General features: G+C 44.1%; 2 protein-coding genes across 6 annotated transcripts in view; one reads left to right on the top strand and one right to left on the bottom strand.

The window, feature by feature from the left end:
* Positions 1–2,611, top strand: part of trabd2a (TraB domain containing 2A) — a 56,063-nt gene extending 53,452 nt beyond the window's left edge. The window contains exon 7 of the mRNA XM_042058974.1: positions 1,680–2,611. Coding sequence (XP_041914908.1) covers positions 1,680–1,890 — 211 coding nt within the window. The 3' untranslated portion in view covers positions 1,891–2,611. The remainder of the gene's footprint in view (positions 1–1,679) is intronic.
* Positions 2,612–15,725: 13,114 nt separating this feature from the next.
* The window catches only part of hook3 (hook microtubule-tethering protein 3), a 35,758-nt gene continuing 31,005 nt past the window's right edge, over positions 15,726–20,478 (bottom strand). For 4 of the 5 annotated variants that reach the window (XM_042059201.1, XM_042059202.1, XM_042059203.1 and 1 more), the window contains 2 exons: positions 20,250–20,386; positions 15,726–17,762 (listed from right to left, as the gene is read on the bottom strand). In XM_042059201.1, the coding sequence (XP_041915135.1) occupies positions 17,747–17,762; positions 20,250–20,386 (153 nt within the window). In that variant the 3' untranslated portion in view covers positions 15,726–17,746. Of the gene's footprint in view, positions 20,387–20,478 lie in introns of all 5 variants that reach the window. The other variant, XM_042059205.1, reaches the window with a different exon arrangement.

Raw genomic sequence — 20,478 nt, 5'->3', positions numbered from 1 at the left:
GCCGATCTACTTACTACTCTACTGTTTGATGATGTGTCGTTTTATCCACATAGACAGGGGAAATATAGTGGGTGGCAGAGTTGGTGGTCCGTGAATTAAGAACCTGTCGTTTTTCTTTTCTTGTTTCGCTCGTTCATTGGTTCGTTACTTTTTTTGTTTTGTTTTGTTTTGTTTTGGCTGGCTGCGGCTCAGCCCTGGCCATGCCTGATGGAGAACGCGCCACAGACCTCAATCGGCCGCCACGGTGATTTAATGCTGCCGCTCAGCAGGACAGTCTGCGGGGACAGAGGCCTACTCAATCCCGTACCCCTCTAGCAGCAACAGCACCACCACCACCACCACCCCACCAGCAGCACCACCACCACCACCACCCCACCAGCAGCACCACCACCACCACCACCCCACCAGCAGCACCACCACCACCCCACCCCACCAGCCCACCCTTCTCTCCCCACGTCTGTGCGTTTGTTATTATTTCCATTCTTCCCTCTCCCATTTTCTCATTCTCCCTCGTCCTGTGTGTGTGTGTGTGTGTGTGTGTGAGGGAGAGAGAGAAAGGGATGGAGTAATCATAGCCATCTCCGTTTTTTAAGAGCTGTTTTGGGCTTTCTGCGGGGTTGGACCCTCACATTTGTAACGTCAAAACTGTGCATGCTCTACAAGCCCGTGGGAGTATGGGGAGCGCAGACAGCAGATCAGATTAAATCTGATGACTTCCAGACATGTTAGCAAACAATAGTTGTCAGGCTCCGAAGTTTCTGTATGTGTGTGTGTGTGTGTGTGTCTTTGCCAGAGAAAACAAAAATAGATGCCCTGGTCCCAGCCTGGTGGTCAGAGCAGGGGTGCGTACTGAGTGACATGTCAGGGGGCTTATGGCAGCTGGGAGGCAGCCAGCCTCCAGTGGTGAGTGTGGCGCTAGGTCTCTTAGCAGGGTGCTGCGAGCACTCTGTGCTCCTTGAGTTTGTATTTGTACGACTTTGTGTGTTTACATGACAGACCGTGTCTGTTGGTTGTGTGTGTATGAGTGTGTGTGTGTGTGCGGGCTCGCATGCCAGTGTGGATAGACAGTTATGGATAAGTGTGAGTGTGTGTCTGCGTGCGCGTGAGAGTGCATTTGTTAAGGCCGTATGCATAGCAGTGCCCGTGTCCAGATGATGTGTTTGAGTGCTGCTGCACAGCTGTGAGTGAGTGTGCCTGTGTGTGTGTATGTCTTACTGTGTGCAGGTTTTTTGTAGTGCTCATCAACAGTAGACCACACAGCGTTAGCAGGGCTTGTTATGAGGGATTACTCTGCAGGGTTATAAATAGCAGCAGCTCTGAAGCAACCTTTGCTGTTCCCTGAACACTCTGAGCAGCGTGCATCATTAACCTCTGCCCCAAGCCTGCTCAACACACGGGTGTCCTCATCAGTTTACAGGCTCATCAAATACTGTACACGCACACACACACACACTCCATTCCACTGGTTGAAGAATCTTTGTTGAACTTTGACACGTGTTTGGGGTGTAACCCTCATCATCCCCTTTGAAGTGAATGGACAGGATTGGTCTCCTCCCTTCTGTTTCCCCACGAGATCCAGATGTAGTCTCCTGCTTCATGAGTCAGAGCAGCACACGAACATGTGCCCCTGTTTCATGTGTGCTTGTTTGTTTGTTTGTTTGTTTGTTTCTCCGTTTCAGCTCAACGATAGAGCCGCCTCCCCCGCCGCCCGTCGTCCGCATCATCAACGGTTACATCACGGTGCAGCCGTACGAGTCCAGGGGTCACGGCCGCTCCCACCACAGCCGGACGTTCTCGGGCTCGGCTCTCCTGCCGCCGCCATCCCCACTCCTCGCCGTGCTGTGCCTGTGGACGCTGGTGACGCAGACTCTCCTGCTCCTTCACTTCTAAGACCAGAACCAAAGGGCCAAACGGTGTCTGCCCACCAGGGCCAATTAGTCTGCCCACACAGGAAAATGAAAGTCCTTCTCCAAGGGGAGGACTGGCACAGACTGAAGGGGGGTGTTTGCACTCCTACTGGGGTGCAATGCAGGTGTGTCCTCCATGTATTATTTATTCTTCTCTTTTTGAAGAATCGTTCATTGTATCGCATAAAACTGTGGGACGCGTGTATATATATCTATGTATCATAGATGTAATTTAGAAATATTGGAGAAAAAACATGAAAATGATTGTATGGAATGTCTTTCTTTGTCCTTTTTTTTATGAATAAGAGTCCTTATATTTTTGTGACTAAAAAAATCAGGTACTAACTATCATCATGAAATGACAGCACCCTTATCTCTTAAATGCATTTCCTTTCACGGGAAATGGCTATGATTCTAAGGAGTCCTGTTGGTGTGTTTGTTCAGAGAATTTTGATTGTATGTATGACATAGAACTTATTCATCTAATTTATTTAACTATATAGTTTCTAGGTTATGGAAATATGTTTATTTTGACAGTTCCTCATGTTCCCCCATCCGATCTTTCCAAGTGAACTCTTCAGGATACCGCATAGCAGACTAACCATTATCACTCTTGTTCTGACCTTCTCATCTACAGTATGTGACATGAGGAAACTACTATTTTTGTTATTCTGTTAAACAATAAAATATTTATCTAGTGAAAACTCTTTGTTTGCTTTGAATTAAAAACCTGGCACACTAGGGTGAACCTTTAACACTACTTGTAGGATTAGCCACTGGCTAAATACTGTGTTCTCATGTAGAGAATGAGGGTTATTTCCTGTGTATGTCATGCACTTTGTTAACAGTGAACCTCATGTGGAATTAAATTAGCTGACATCCCCTCTATGACATAATCTCATTGTAATGGACCAATTGTGTTAAACAAGCCGTGGAAATTACTCAGTTTATGAAACATTCCATGTTTACCCAACACAGTTCGTAATGTCCAGACGAGCTGAGATTTATCCCGCTAGATGTTCCTCCAGCACAGTTTTTAACATATTACATTGTTTTAACAGGAATGAACTGACTGGCAAGGCATAACATAGAAAAATGATGTTGTTACAGTATATTTAATGACCTGCTGAAATAATAGCAGCACATTATGCGCTTGTGGTGACGTGCCAACGCCGGGGCACTGTGGGCTGTCTGGCATGAATCAAAAGCCTTGACCAGTCTCCTCACAAGCCTCTTTTCCTCTCATAAATGTAGTGCAGAGGCCTATTGCACACTGTCACAGCTGCAAGAAAATTGGTGAAGCCTGCTGATGTTCAATAGCTCTCTACTTCATAGACAGGCAAAAGTAGAAAGCCACTCTTCATCAACACCAGGACTGAGTCTCTTTTCAGTGGCATGAAGTTACAGTGAAAAGTGTGGGTCATATAACAAGCCACTGATCCTGCAGGACCATGCAGATGTTTTACTGTTTAGTAAACAAGGCCTGGGCTCCCCTGCAGCTCTGGGGGTTGCTTGATGTATAGCAGCAACGTCATACAGACAGATTTACTGCTGTAGACAAAATGTTAAATACGGACCATTTAAACACATTGTTTTGTAAATCATTCTCTTGTTTTTACAGCAGATTTTTAGTTGTAGTGGATGTGCTTGATAAACATGCTACGTGTGATATTCGGTCAAGTGTGAAGGACCCTCACGGACACTGTTGGATGGCTTAACTTTCCACACACTGGATTGGTGGTTGGCAGTTCAGCACCAGATGGGTTGTAATCCTCCCACCCCAGAATAGCAATTCTACATGGTCGACTAAGTGACATATTGCCCCCCCACATTAAAAAAGTTACCCTTAAGCCATCCCAATAGTCAGTGATGCAGAGATCATCTCCATACCTGGCAGTCGTGCTTCATAATTTTTTATGGGAACATTTCAATAATCTACCGCCAAGGGCCAAGAAAGGATTCATCTCGGTTAAGCGGTTCACTGCCGCGACGGCACAGGAATGGCAGAAGGCAGACCACTGACATGTCTGTAATGTTGTGTTTGTGGGGGTTGCTGCCCTACAGCACCAAGGCCTGCTTACATGACCTTCTTGCACACACAGACCCGCCAAAAGGATTGGACAGATTAAAATTCATCCCTCCAGCAATAAACGCCATTTCTTTATGTGGCATGGGGGTGTTTTTGCTGGGGCCAAGGGTGTGTTAAAAATTATGAGAACAATATACTACTTAACACTGGGGCCCACATTTTGTGCCATTGCGGTCAGCTGTTTAATGTGCGAACATTTATTTTCTGTCTACTGGTGGCGTCTTTTAGATCAGGGCAATGGAAGAGAGAGAGAGAAGACGCCGTAAAGTTTTCTTGGAGGGCTTTTTTGGCCAGAGTGTGTCCAGGCCAAAGGAGCACAAAGACTCACGGGCTACATGCAAGGCCCTGACCCTGGCCTGGTCCCAGGCTTACAGAGGGATTTAGAACAGTCTGCCGAAGCTGCGGTTAGCCTGAATAGCACGAGACCTCACAGGCTCCAGTTCCGATGGAAACTGGAGCGGCGAGTGCCATGGGTGCGGTGGAGGTCACGAAAGACCAGACCCCAGTACGATGTGTTTTTGCACGGAGAGATCTCATCTTGAGATAGTGCACTCAGAAAAATATAAAAATGCACCGATTCACTGTTTTGATTTGTGCTTAACGGAGTCACGCTATAAGTGTGTGTAGTGGTGTGCGCACACACAGGCTCTGTGAGCGGGACCAACAGATTTGGCTTCTGGATTCATCCGTCAACACGCGGTAAATGGTCAGGTAGCCGACAACGAGAGTCAACAAACTGTACTGCGCGCCACGCTGTCCGCTGAAAGTCCACTAAGGGTTGGAGGGCATGTTCATTCATTACAGAGGGGGAAATAACGGAGAAACTCAAAAGTGGTTCTCCAAAAAAGCAATACACAAAAACACACACAAAGAGGTCTCAATTACAGCTGTAAAGATTTATGGCAGGGCATTACCAGATCTGAGAGCCACAACCTGGTGATTTATCACTAGTTTTACAATATGTTTACAGCCCACCAAAGCACAGGGACAATACGTGATTAGCCTATGATGATGTTTTTATTGCCTGTTCGCTATCACCATTCAACTCCTTTTAAATAACGTGTCAAAAAAGACAGAGTGCATTTGGGAGTATTTATTGTTTTTTGTAACTCTGGCCTGGTCTATAAGAATGTCCATTTGACTGTTCATGACCTACCCTCCACACGCCAAATAATAAGACATACATGGACTCCACTGACGCCACGTCCATCAAACTGTCCACAGCTTCAAGGCGTTCTCTGTTATGTATACTTTATAGAACATTAAGCACGGCAAATATGATTCCCATTTCCACTTAGCTGTGAAAATGTCACATTACTGGTGTTGTTTGAGGCGGGGGTATTTTCTAGCGTCTGCTTCGAGAGACGTCAACATTTTGGCTCAGTGGAGGAAAAAAAAGGGGCCTGTCCTCCAAACACTAAACAGCACTGAGTGGTGAGTACAGCGAAGGGGGGAGATTTACGAAGAGCCGTGCTCTCCAGCTCTGCCGGGAGAACACGCACGGAGAGTGCTCACTCCGTCTGTCTCGCAAGATTTCTGAATCACCGGAGCAGCTCAAAGCACTGGTCAGTGCCAACAGCAACTGCTCACGGCATCTAAAGGGAGTGCTTCAACATTTAAAAGCATGTGACTAAACTCTTCCTCAGAGGAAGTCGTCACGCGTGTAAATCAGTCATCCTACAACATATTTCCACTCCGGGCGGTACCCGTCGGCTTTCATCAAGAAGAGGGCTGTAATCTTGTGGAGCCAACATGAGGCAGCACAAACAAACTGCACCTCCAGCTCCGATACCAATATGGAGGGAAAGAAAAATACAATAAGGTGATGAGTTTGAACTGTAGCATGAAGGTCTTAAATTATGTTTGCACGGAACTGCTGTCCTTGGAGGGTTTGCGAAGCAGTGGGTCTAAATGTGTGTGTGTGTGTGATGTTACATACTTTAAGCTGGGTTCCAGGCATTGATCTTTATTTTCAAAACAAAAGAACAAAACAAAGTGATTAAATTAAATGAAAGCCAAGGTGGCAAAACTAATCGTTAATCGTTTTTGTTAATTTAATGACCAAATAGTGAGACTATGTTTTGACACTACGGCACACGCACAGTTATCTTTGTGAAATATGTTGACAGGGTGATAATGTAATTGGTTTGACTTATTTCACAATTCGCATCATTTATCTCTGATGAATATAAACTAAACAAAACAAACTCTATTCAACATCACTGAAACACTAAATATAACTACAACTATAAATTAATTGAGCATAACTATTCAATTAAAATATTGTATTGACATGTCTTGGACCACAAGTGTGTAATCAGACCACCATGGAAACATTTCACATACTTGGCCCTTACAAACCATTTGTTGAAAAACAGGATGAAATAAATATTTTGTATGACTGTTTTTAACAGTGTTGACATCTGAGCAGACACAAAATATATGGCTTTGGTAAATGGAATCCTTGTTAACGGTCTATGTCGGATCAAATATTATGTTCAACATCAAGTTCATTTTCTGTTTCCATTTAGAATGGATGTGCCATCTGTTCCCATCCTCTAACCAAGGTCTGCAGACTGCCATTACTCTGCCTTGGACAGGGATGTATTTGATAAGTGTCTGCGTATGAGCTGGCAGTTTATTGTTTCCAGATCTTGGATTCAAAACAACATTTGAAAAACAAAAAACACTAATGAGGACCATTAAATAAATGTTCATAAATGCTAAAATTACATCTTTAATCCTCCGAGAACCATAAACATAAAAAATGAATATGGTCAAACGCAACTTAGTTTTGCAAATGTCTACATATAATGTGAGATAAGCCCCATGACATCATGCGGGCCTTTTAATCGAGTCGTTGCCAGATTGTTTCCTTTACCTCGCGGCTTATTTCAAATCTCCTTTAAATGTCCCCTCCGACTTGTTATGAGTTTGGCCATTACACTGCAGTGGTTTTTTTTTTGTTTTCCCTCCACGGCCCAAATTGAAAACACCGCTTGATGCGCTGCACTCTCTTCAGATCCCCCCGCTTACCTTTGGTGCAAAGACCTTCCACTGGCCTTTGTCCAGGTCTGCCCCGGCCCAGGGAGCATGCGGCTGGTAATGCCTTTCACCTGTAGCAACAGCTGCTTCTGTCCAGCCTGCTCTTCAAAGCGCCTCGTGAAGGGGAAGGCCAACCTTGAACAAAAAAAGCAAGGGGATGAAGAGAAAGGACGAGGACGAGGAGGAGGAGGATGAGGCCCATACAGGCCAGTGGCACACACCTGCATCGGCACTCCATTTAACGTCAAAGGAAAGATCATCAGAGAAAATGCATGATTTGTGGCCAAGGGGATCTTCTCCAAGGTCAAGCATAACTGGTTCTAATCCTCTTAAACTCTTCCCTTAAGTGCTAATAAATATCTGTGAAGCAGCAGTGAGCATCTTGGTGAGAATAATAGGGTGTCATCATGGATCACCGACACATTCTGTGTTTCTGGCATTGAGCCCTCAGTGCTGGTGTCCATTTAAGGCATGAGATGAGTGTGTGGGGAAAAGTGGCTGGTAACGTTTTTATCTGAATGTTCAAAACATGCAGCTTTATGAATCATGGAGTTGCAGAAGCCTCCTTTTTTGGGCCATTAAATCTAGTGACGTTTAAATGACCCACAATCCTGGCGAGATTGCAGTCTTGCAATCCATCATGTACATTTCCTTTCACAAACATCAGATGTTTCGTGTGGTAAGGCCGACCATTCAGCATCAGAGGAAGGAAAAACAAAGCAACAGGCTCTTGTTTTTCTAAACGTCAAGTCTGTTTAGTTGAGATCAGAATGCGCTATCTCTGTCAAGTTACTTGAAAGGGCGGTTTTCCTTTGGCGCGGATCAAAAGGTGACCTGCTCCTTTTAAGGGGACAGAACAAATATTTTCCTTTTGTGCCGCCATCGCCCAATAAATAATTCATGAGGTTTTGATTCACACATGTGAATCATCATGTCCGTTTCATATGATAAGAATGCACATGCAAATGGCTTTCATGCTGCATGACCCAAGTGGCCCCTAGCTTTCGACGCTGCACTTCGCATCGGGATAGTTGTTTTGCCGAGGAACAAAGACGCTCTCCCCTCTCTCTCTCTCCCAGAATGGGAAAAACATATAAGCGAACTCCATATGTCTCAACTCTGGGTCCTTTGTGTCCCCTGTGCTAGCTCCTCTAATCTAATCAAAAAACAAACACAAGACTTGCCCGACAACTTACAGGGCTGTATACCGTGTCTATAATAAAATGTTAAGAGCTGCCACATTGTGTTATTTAGAAATTGTTGAAACAAACAAGAAAAAACACCCTGACTAGTTTTATCATGAATGGGACTTGTTCTTGCACTAGCCATCAAACCGTGGATGAAACCATGTTATTTATGCTCTGGATCACATCAGGAACAATCAGGGTCCATCAAAACCAGTGTCATTTCTTCCTGATTTATTGTCAAGCCACCAGAGATCCCTCTGTCTCCGATCCCAGAGTGAGGCGCTGTCACGGGCCCTTCCCCCGGCGACTGTCTGGGACCCTCACCCAGACACGGCGGCGGATGGCTGCGACTCGTCTCCCGGCACTCTGGAATGTGTTTCAGATTAAATCATAAGTGCACTGTCAGCTCGGGAGCGCGGCCGAGGGCCTGATCTATAGAGGAAAGAAGTGTGGGACATGTAAGCCATTTACCACTGTTGACACACTGCTGGCGCAGCCCTCAGGCCAAATCTGCAGGCCTAAATGAGATGATAAGGGCCTTCCACAGCAAACACTCGTATGCCGACGGGGTCGGGTTTGTGTGGCAAGACGACTGTGAGCTGAAAGCAGAAAAATCTGAGAAAAGAGCCCACACGGTCTTGGACGCCAAATGCACCACACAGTTCTAGTCAAAACCATTTTATTTCTCTATTCCGGTTTTGAATAGTCTCGGTTCCTCGCAGCGTTTTTCTCAGTCTCAAACATGGCAGAGGACCAGGAGTCCAGCGGGTGTCGGCGATCGGGATTCATGTTTCCAACCTAGAGGACCAAGAACCAGGTTTTCTGAGAGGCAAAACATTTTCAAAGAAATGTCAACATCTCTTCTCTCCCTGCTGCAACCCCCCCCCCCCCCCCCCACCACCACCACCACCGTCCTCCCCCTGGGCCCTCTCCTCCTCTTGCCGAAAAACCACAGCACCATTTCCTCAACAACAGAGGAGGATGCACCCACTTAACCTTGTGTGTTGCGAGCTTCGCTTGATGTGGCTGCCAAGGACGGGCACCCAACTGCTGATGAGGCTTCGCCAAGCCTGGCGGAACCGCATGAGGTGGGGAACCGCTGGAGAGGTGAAACCGAGGCGCGGGAGTTTGTCTTCGTCTTCAAAGCAGTCCTGGGTGGAAGACTGGAGTTGGGGTTGGCACAGGAGGAATGCGAGGTGGAGAGAGCTACAGACATACTGGGTTACAATGAATATGAATTGGGGGGGGGGGGGGACTAAAACAGTCAACCACCATGCTGGTTTGCTGTCGTTAGTGAGGCGACTCTTGCCAGATGAAATAAATAAGACACAAATCCGTTCCTCGTGTTTCATACCAACGTCTCCTTCTCTCTCTTTTCCTGTCCCCACATTGGAGGGCTCATTTCATGCTTGTTCAAGCGTGCAAAACATCATTACCAGGCCATTCACATGGATTGATGAAGCTTTAGCCTCAAGTGAAGGCACGCGTGTGGAAGTGTTTTACAGGAGGATGCACTTACATTCCAGACAACTTGGACATCCTTGAGCCAACCACATGAGTCGAAAGCCTCCAGTAAAGATTTTTGAGGAGGTGATGAATCAGCCAATCCACAAATGACCAGTCATGAGGACCATGTTCCTCTGTGGCGATGGAGCTTCTCTTAGAATAACACTGGCTCTGATCCATATCTGTATAATATGATGACTACAAAGAGCCAATCCCTGGATCAATAGACATATTCCTATAAAGATTTTTTTATTTGGTCTGAGTAAGACCCATGTCACAGGATCTGTTGAAACTTTTGACTAATCCATAGCTAATGGCTGACATCAAACAGTGGTTGTTCTGTCTGTCTAAGATGACAAATGACTTGTTCTTTGAATACATGAATTCATGTTTTACAAATCAGAAATAGGGTTGCAGTTATTCTCATTACTGTTGGAGGAATGCCTGAAAAAAAAAGCTTGTACGTGTAGGAAAGCAGACTAGAGTACGGAAGCAAAGGCTGGCCAGGCACAGCCCCAACAGCCATACAGAAATGTATGCAAAACTGTTAGCCATGCCATGCATAAATGCTAAAACAACTCTACTATGTTAGCAATATTCTTTTAAAAACTGACAGCTGTTGCAAATAACATGACATCAACAGCTGGTTAATTTTGCATTCACTTGTGCAAAGATCATACATGTCTCGAGGGACTGTCTGTAAAAAAGCGTGAGGATTAGTGCAGTCTACAAACACCACAATTTATTACATGCGTGAAGGTCTGACTGTTGAATGAGGCTTTTGTTTGCTTCAAGGGAAAGATTGAAGTGTGAAAGTGATTTACAGCAATCTTCATCGCTGTGGTCTCATTTTCAATTGTGAAAGGACCGCTACCTCTGAACAAATGCCATTAAGGGCTTCAAATGAACTGCAGACGGGACCGACTTTTCATAAGCTTTGCTTGTTTTTAGCAGCTAGTGTAGAGAACAAAGATTTTGCATTGAGTTGTTCTAAGATTCTCTACTCATTTTGTCCTCATTTGTCTATTTCTCTTACAGAGCAAAAAACTAACTCTTCGAAATCTTTGGCCAAATTTAGGTAGAAACCACACGTCTGTTATCCTAGCAAAATCTGAAGCACATTTATTTCTAGTGATTTTAAGTAATTAGCCTTTGAACATTTTTATGACACATTTTTGGCTGCACAGAACTCACTCATTGCTAAAAGCACTGAGGTAAAATTAGCCAGACCTGACCTCTCTCAAGACTAAAACGAAGAAAAGTGTGGAGGAAAAGTTTTTTGAAAAGTCTCCCCTCCAGAAATCAGTCATAGCCACTCTGTTGGACATCTGGGGACCTTTTCCCTCCGCATACGTCTATAGATCAAAAACGGGAAAACTTTCCACACAGTACACCTCTCTTCTAATGCACTGACTTACCGGTACACCCCAGTAAGACAAAATTAGGCCAGACTCCCTTTTCCTTTAATTCTGCCTCACCACTGAAACCTCTGATTGCAATTACCAAAGACGAATCCCTTAGTAAAGCCTGGGACTACTAAGGAAGAGCAAGCTGGTCTCAGGCCAAGCAAAATGTCCGAAACTGCAATCACATTACGTACTTAGTCCTTCTCCCACAAACATGTACACAGACAGTGGACATGTGCTCAGAGCACTACTGTAAATAAACTCACTGGGTCCGATGTTTATGGAGCAACGGAACTTCCATGCGGCAACCTTTTGCGTGTGGCCCATACGAAGTCCAACATGACCTCACTTCCTCCGTAGCTTCATGAATCACTTGCGCGCCGCATTGTCTGATCCCCTCTCTCTCTCTCTCTCTGTTGACTCGCTTCGGCCTCCTCTGTCTCGCTCCTCCGCTGTGGTTCTCGTGATGTCTGTCCACTGAAGCCGAGGTGACTTTATTAATCAGGATTATTTCAGGCAGCTCTTCCTCCACTCGAATGAGCCAAGAGAGAGAAGTGCAGCTGTTCAAACAGCCTTTGATTTCACTGGATGCGGCTCAACACATGAGTCACCTCTGCTCAAAATGTCCAGATAATTCTCATGCATCACAGGTCAAAGTATAACACCCTCTGTTCCACACTTTTCTTACAGAGCCAGTTCTGTACGCATCAAAACATGAGGCAAGGTCAACCATGGTACCTTATACTGTATGATGAACATCTAAACACAATTCAGTGGAGTAGTCTATTTGTCCATAAATAACTGAATGTAACAAGTTGTACTAGCTCTATTACACAACACTTCAGAATGCTGCAGAAATATCCATCAAATTGTTTCTTGCTATCGACTGCTCTGCAACGTGTCGGGGTCCTGTTGGCCCCCATCAAGAGTGACGTTCATACACTGACCACCAGTGGACAATATCCCTTACGCATACATTGCTGCGTAAATCAGATGATTGTACCAATTACGCAGACAGGGCATGCTGGTCTAGTCCCTCACTTCTTGCACACAAAAGCCCAATCAAACCTGTCAAAGCATGGTAGGCCTTTACTATTGCAGTGGCCTCTGCAAATGACAAACTAATACAGGCACTGCAGAAATGTTCCCATGCTTTGGGTGGGGGTGGGGTGGTGGCACAGACTTGTCAAACACTGTCACTACTCCCCAGGAAGGCCTAGCAGCCCCCTCACCTACCCCCTTCTGTAAACAGCCTCAGCATGTGCCTTAGGGTCTAGAGTTGCACCTCTCACCTGCGTTTTATTACTGTCGTGCCAAAAATTATATGGGAAGAGGGCTGGCAGCAGACTGAGAGGGGTGGTGAGGGGGCAGGCAGAGGTGGCTGGTGTCGGACACAGTTGAGGCCCCAGCGCCACAGTCCAACCGTGCCCCGCGCTAGCCCTGAAACGCTCACACACCACAGAATCAACCGGCGCTTTGTGCTGTCGTCGACTTAAGGCTGTTTGAAATTGAAATTGAAAAGGGCTAGCCTTAAATGTGGCCATTGTGGGGAGAGGAGAGGGGTTTCTGGACAGGGCAAAGACTGATGGGCTGGCTGGGTGGTGAAGTGGCAGGGCTGGCGTTGGCGGTGACAGCCCTCCTTTGTCATGTGTGGCTTTGATACTTCTGGGTTTCAGTGGCAAGAACATTGATGGATATATGAAAATGAGCTGATGTAATGGCACTGCAACACCCACAGTACTGTTAGACATAATAACTCTGATCAAGCAAGATCGAGGCATTCCACAACAGATGGCATAACAAATGCAACTTTAAAAATGGACCGCAGTATTTTCCCTGGGTTATATTTTATATGTGCCCTAACTTTACCCCAGATTTCTTAGAACTTGTTGACTAAATTTGTGACATACAGAATAGAACTGATAGAATAATCCGCTGTAGCAACATGTCTCACAACTTTAGTCCTCCAAAAGCTGTCTTATGTCTATATGCTTTGATAGTTTGTTGTTTGTAGCCCAAACTGGCATTTTGTTCTAACAGCAATTGCCAATTTTGCAATATGGCTGTACTGAGGGCAACAGACAGCAAACAAATGTTGGCAGGGAAAAGAAATGAACTAGTTACACAAATAGAGCCTGAAATCAAGGTCAGGACACTCTACCTTAGATCTCTGAGGCTGAGGTCAAGGTTAGCTGAGGCCTCCTGCCCGGGAGAGGGGACAGGGCTCCACTCCACATGCCTAGTCTCTCTCTGCCTCGATCACCAGAGTTTCTGGCCAAGCACACAAAACACTGAAATCCTGGGGGGGGGGGGGGGTCAGGGGGGTCTCGGACAACTGTGTGAGACTTCTCTGGAAAGATGAGAAACAGATGAATCAATATTCTCTTTCAATTACAGGGTTGCTACGAAGACATGTAAAACACACCACCAAACCCTCTCCAAACAGGACACTTTCAGAGCAAGCAGGGTGCACAGCAAAGACAGTGACCATAACAATAATGGTGAAACACCACACAATCAAAGTAATTCTTTGAAAATAACAAGAATTGATCATAGTAACATCTCTAAAGAGGCTGAGAAACAAAGCACACATTTACTAGAGGTCTGTTCTACAGACTATAAACATAAAAAAAAAAAAACATAAAAAAATGCCAGAGTAGGCTAACCTAGATTATTTAGTTCTACTATGGCCAGGAATATCATCAGGCAAGCAGATATATCTCTACAAAAGTGGCTTCTCAACCAAGCTCATTATGAAGTTGGCTCGCTAGAAATAGATAGATACCTTATTGATTCCAACGGAAATTGTGAGTTTTGCAGACTGAAGTCCTCATATAATTTATCCTGTTTTTTCTAAATAGCTAAGCAGTATTTTGTAAACATGAACGTCAGCACCACAAATGTGTCTCCATAGCATCTGCCTTGGAGCCTGCAGTTGTCAGTTGTGGTCATGCGTTAGCCTACTCATGTTCATCATGTCTGTCCTTACCTGGCACGCCGGCTAGAAGTTCATTACCTCGTCGAATTGCCTTGTCCTTCTCATATTGTGTTGAATGGGTCGACTCTTGCAGTTAGACGCAGCGACGGCTCCAACAGCACACATGAAAGCAATAAATCCATCCGGAGGCACACACTCAAGGCCTGCATCTCTTCCCGCCTGTGGGAAACGATCGTAACAGAGACGCCAAACCTGCTTTGTGCATTAGGCCAACCATTAACTTTAAAACATTAATCATATGTTGAGGTGATTCACGCCGTGAACATTTTGCATGGTTTCACATTGAAGTCGGCGAACCAGACATGAAAGAAAAGAAGAGATTAAACGTTTTAGTGGATGTAATATCAGCCTGTAGGCCTACTGTCATGGTTTAGCCAAAATGACCGATTGAGCATCACTTTGGCATAATACTAGTAGGCCGCAAATTGCGTTTGAGCTTAGAAGTTAGACCTAATGAATAAAAGAAAGTTTCCTGTTGCACTTGTGGAGGGTTGACGAGGATATACAGATCTAGCCCCCACACCCATATCATTTTGTTTGTTTACCCAGATTTCTCCACTTCCTTGGCGCTTCCTCAGGAGATGGTCTGTGTGAAAGGCACAGTATTGCGGAATGATCCTGCTGTAACTTTAACTGTCTATAAATGCCAATTATTTTGTTGCTTCCTTTATGTTTTCTTTAGTCATGCTATTGATACACTGAGGTTTAGTGAGCTTATATTACTATGAATAGCATTGCCAGGAAAATTAAGCCATGGCTACACAACTGATAAGCATCGGTAATCAAAAGTCCAATAGGCCTATATGGTTTTCAAAATGCTGTCAAATGTTAAGTTAAGTTCAGGTAAGTAAGCGATATGGTTGATTTATATATACACTGAATTCTGCCAGCTGCCAGAGGTGGGCACAAAAACATCCAAAACTATTGTTACAAACTACAAATACTGGCTCATGAAATGTAACAAAATAAAATGTATTAAAAAGTATATTGTCATTTGAAAATACAAAAATACCCACACAATAATCATATTCAAACTTTTAAAAGAAACAAGGTGTATTGAAAATATTATTGAAAACGTTGGGTCTAACCATTTTAAGTTGGTCACAGTGTAGCATACCACCGCAGGAAAAAGGACAACTGCAGAGCTGAGAATATGGTATTGCCCAAGAGAGATCGCTGGGCACCCTCCCCATTTGTATGGCGTAAACCCAAGGCGACAAGACACAGCACAGAAAAAAACCTTTAACCGACAAAACCAGGTTCACCAAGATTCTGGCCTTTGGCTCCCAGACTATAAGCATAGCTTACGGGCATGGTTATAGGTATGCTATATACTTAACTGAGTGATGACATCAGCTTATTTGAGAAAGAAATGTATAGTATTTCAAAGAAATTTGAAATACTATAAATACAATCCTTCAAAGTAATTAAATACATATTTCATATAAATTTAATTAAAATACTGCCCATGTCTGCCAGGAGCCTAGTATAGTCTGGTATGCAAGTGTGGGATCTGCAGATCTACATATAATAACAAATTATCAGTTTTTATAGTGGAGAAGGAAAAGATGCATTAAACTTAAAGCACAAGTTTTATACAAGCTTTATTTACAACTGGATTAACAACTGTACATTTTTGCAGCATAGGAAGCACGTTTTTGTCAACATGTTTCTTAATGGAGATATACAATGAAATCCACCAAACTCAATCATGAGATTGTTTTGTTTTCCTATGTTGTGTCTAATAGTCAGGTCTTCCACCACTGTTTCAGACATACATTATTTACATATTGTATACAAGCAATATAAAACTTGGCAAATGGAAGATTATTTGCTACTGAGTAAGGAATCTCCTGATTAATCAAAAAAATACAGCCACCATTATAACCTGTTGATCGATTACAACCTTAGTTAATTAGACATCAACCTGCTTTTTAATGTTTGACTGAGGTTTCCTGGACTGGGTAGCAGACAAGCAGATTTCCACTGTGGACGGTAGTGAAAGGCCTAACATGGATTTCAGAGCTAAAAGTTGACTGGGAATCTCTGACCACTGATACAGATTATGTCCATGAGACATTTAAACTTTTGCCACACCTGACAAACAGTTTATTAAAAACAAATTACTTAAAAATTGAACAGATTTCCATAAGTCATAACATGTCTGCCAACACAAGTCTTATACATTACACAGAGTCTGAATATCTATTGCATAACATGAACAGAGTTTGCTATAATCTGAAAGGGGAGAAGCAGAGAGAACAGACAATCGATGTAGACTAGTTTCACTGATGTGTCAGAGGTATGCTGGTACCAATGACCTCAAACTTTACATCCCTACTGAATTCTGGGGTGTCAAAAAGCACTTGAGAGTATTAAATGATAATTTGAGAAAGACATCCTCTTCAGACTCTTCTCTTTTGACATATGTAAGAAGGCTGCATATGCATATGCAACTTTACGAGTAGACACTCTCAAACATAGAGACTAGGACACTGGAAAACTTCCAGACTCTGTGTTTACGCCTTCACAAAAACACAAACCCTCAAAACGTAGAGAATAATACTTAAAACTATTTGATTTACCAAATACAGCTGTGCACTCTTCTTAAAAACACCAAATGCATCTTACAGAACGGCCTCCACCCCCCCCCCCCCCCCGCCTAAATGTTCATATCCAATGATATGAATGAATCTAAAGTCAATACTGAGTGTGTAAATAAAATACAAACAAAAACAGGATAAATAAATAGATCTTCTGCTTGTGAAGGCTTACTTTATGTTCATGGACTCCAATCTCTTAAATCTCACACTGCTATCTTCTGAGCAGTTTGTTCAAAGGGGTTTTGGGAAGGAGACACAAAGAAAGCATAAAAATAACACTCCGTATTGCATAAAAGGCATAACAGTTAAATTAAATAACATAGTGGCAAAACAAATAAGGAAAATTGATTAGAAAGGGCTTTGAATTGGAAAATACAGGAATCATGTGGTCTTCATTTAATTTCATATTAGCAAAAAGGTTTCTGCTTGATCATTTGCTGACAACTCAGTCCCAGACCCTTTCACTTGCTTCTCTGAGCAGTTTCATTAAGGTGTCCAGTCGACTACTCGAAAATAGTCAAAGTGGTCATCTAGGTAGTGTAGGAGGCTAACATGAACCCATTCCCTCCTAGTTCATTCTGCCACCTCTGGATCCGTCAAACCTGTCAGGGGCCATCTTGGAAGTAGGCAAAACAAAAACCTACTTCCTGCTCTCCCTATACACACACCTCGCCTGCGCCTCTCACTCCAGCCCAAGACAGTGCCTTGCAAGCCCATCTGTCCCTGTAGAAATGGTAAGGGCCCAGGAAGGTGTTGCGGGGTGGGAGGAATTATAGATTTGTTTCAGGGGGGGGGTAGGGGGGTCTCCTGAACATCCAGACTTACGACTGAATCTCCTCCCCCACCCCGGCGGTCCACATGACAGGTGGGAAGAAGCGTGGGGGGTAGGAGGGGGGAGAGGCTGTGGGAGGGTTAGTGTTGATTGGGTTATTTCTGCAGGCTCAACGCAAATTAAGTCATGCAAGCAGCACGGTCATGCACCCACTTCCAAGCTCGCCCTGCCGGTCATGCAATCACATCACTGTGGAGGTAAAAAGAGAGAAAGACAGAGAGGGACAGGCAGGAAGAGAAAGAGTGAGAGGAGGAAGACAGAGATTGTCAATCACCAAGCGTTTTTCAAATTTGCCAAGAGACCGATTGATCATTCAAATCTTGCAATCAATAAATCAATCAGTAATCAACTTAATCAAGTGATCAATCGTTAAATCATTTGATCAAACAACCATTTGATCAGTCTTTGGCTGTTACTGGGGTTGCGGTCACCTGTGTTTGTCCAGTGCCTGACTCTGTTGCTAGGCGACAGTGCCGGACCGAAGACTTGGGTAATTAATTAGTGCAATGACATGGCAGGAGTGGGAATGAGTTCATTAGCAGGACAGAGCTGGTAGAGGGTTATGCATCAACAGTGGCTGCTTCCAGCAAAGGGGAAATAATGGCATGAGCTTTGAGAAAGATAATTAAGATGATAATTAAAAAAAGAACATTAGTCATTTCCAGGACCATCACAAAAAAAGTGAATAGTCTGGCATGTCATTGTGACCTTGGTAACATCTCCCAGAACTTCTTGCCCCTTTCCCGTAATCATATCCTACCCTTGTTGTTAATCAAGTTATTGAAATACGACATGCAATCGGACACAATTGGAGGAATGAGTTTACAAAATCGTGGTCATAAAATCCGGAGGCCTCATGGAAAGTTCCAGAGTGGCTCGTTGCCTGCGGTGCAACCATCAGAGCTCAAACTCCATTAAATCCCCACAACAGCAGGTCTGTCAGGCAGAGGGGTAGTTTTGGGGGAACACTGGGTGGCTGGGATTGTAAATCTTCAAGTATGCGGTAGCAGCAGCTGATGTTAGCACAGCCGTAAGGCATAGTGAGTTACGCAGTTGGTAGGTGCAACCGACAGCTTCTAAAATGACACACAAGCCTGAAAATGCAGAATAAGGAATACAAAACCTCCCCTACCGCGCAGTTAGAAAAAAAGAAATGAACATTTGACAGATTCACATCAGGGCCTATTGAAAAGTACAGAGCACGTAAAAGATGGACGACGATATACATACAAGGTCCATAAGACTCAGAGCCAATGAAGACATCCTCTTCCTCCCATCAAGAACATTCCAAATTGCAATAAGTGGTTGAATTCCTTCAGATCAAACATGTATGTTTATATGCATGTGTATTTATTGCATCTCCTGTGAAATTCTGAATCTGAAAGATGGAATTCCACACTCCTTTATGCCACAGTCACTATAAAAATCGTCCAGGTTGGCCATCTTCCTCGCCATGGCTACAAGAACCTTGTTTACACTCAAAAGTCCGCTGCATAGATAATGGTTCATTCCTCCTCCTCGACACCTTTTTTGTTTTCTTTTAAAACGTTTTTGCCAAAAATCAAAAGAGGTTACATACTAACAAACATTATCAAAACACCAAGACAGGATAGAATACTAACTTAAGTCAGACAAGACAGCCATCGTCTGTTTCTCACAGCACCCACCTCTAGTGGGCCTCACTGTTCAGACAACATCAAATGGGCACTAAAGGAGAAACCGCACAGGACAGGATAATACACACTAAACCATAACACTGAGGAGAGAAGATGCACATCTCCCCTGGTAGGTTTGACCTAAAGGGATGTTAAGCAGAGATGCACACTTGAAAAAAAAAAAAGCATAAATAAACTTTGAGATCGCAGGATGATATGTTGGGTCTCTTTCTTGAAAAAAAAAAAAAAATTACACTGCATAATATGCAAACAAACTGTCAATACCGAACACTGTTTATAAAACTCATCCATGGTGAGCCCTCGCTTCAAACTTTACAAGAACACTTCAGTAACTTCTCCTTAGCTATTACATCATTGTATAATATGAGAGCTGATTGCTGTGTAACAGTCACAATTTGATTCATTCCCCCCCCATGCACTACTACAGAATGGGTAACAGAACAACATTTACAGAGCACTTTCAATATCAGTAACTACATCTCTATAAATACTGCACCACGTCCTTTACAGAAACACTTTTAAATAAAAAAAAAAAAAAAACACCACAGAGCTTGACAGGAGAGAAGTTTCTTTTTTTTTTGTCAGGGAGCTAAAAGCACAGCAGGTTGTCACATGTTCTGCCTTTTCACAAAGAACACTATGTCCTATATGAAACAAAATAACAAACAAAACCAAAAAGAAGATCAATCAGTAAAACCAGATGGCATCTCTACTTACATCCCAAGTGACAGGGAGATACAAATGGAAGGGGGGGGGGGGGGGGGGGGGGCACCAGCTAACAATAAGAGGGATATAGTAACACTGGAGGGTAGGGTTTGGGTGCAGGCATGTGGGGTTAACCCTGTAACAGTTAGCTAACGCTGTTAGCGGGGGTGTGTTGGGAAAGGACTGGGAAACTGAGGTGATGTGGTCATCTCCTCGGGGGGGGGGGGGGGGGTTGTGAGGGGGACGAGTGGGTGGGTGGGGGTTGAGAAGCAGAGATGTTGGCCGCTGGATCTACCTGGCTGAGGTGGGCTGCACGTGGCCAGGGTAGGTACGACGCGTGTTGGTGGCCTGCCGCTGGCGGGCCAGGAACGACTGACCTGAGCCTGTGCTGGCCAGTCGGTCTTCTGCCGCCTTCTTTTGGAGGGCCATGCCCTGCAGAGAGTGAGAGAGAGAGAGAGAGAGAGAGAGAGAGAGAGAAAAAATGGGTAAGAAAAATACTTTGGTTAAAATTATTTCCAGTAAAT

This window comes from Alosa sapidissima, chromosome 13, assembly GCF_018492685.1.
Source record: "Alosa sapidissima isolate fAloSap1 chromosome 13, fAloSap1.pri, whole genome shotgun sequence".
In the NCBI taxonomy this organism is placed as follows: Eukaryota; Metazoa; Chordata; class Actinopteri; order Clupeiformes; family Clupeidae; genus Alosa; species Alosa sapidissima.
This window is presented reverse-complemented; position numbering and strand designations above follow the sequence as displayed.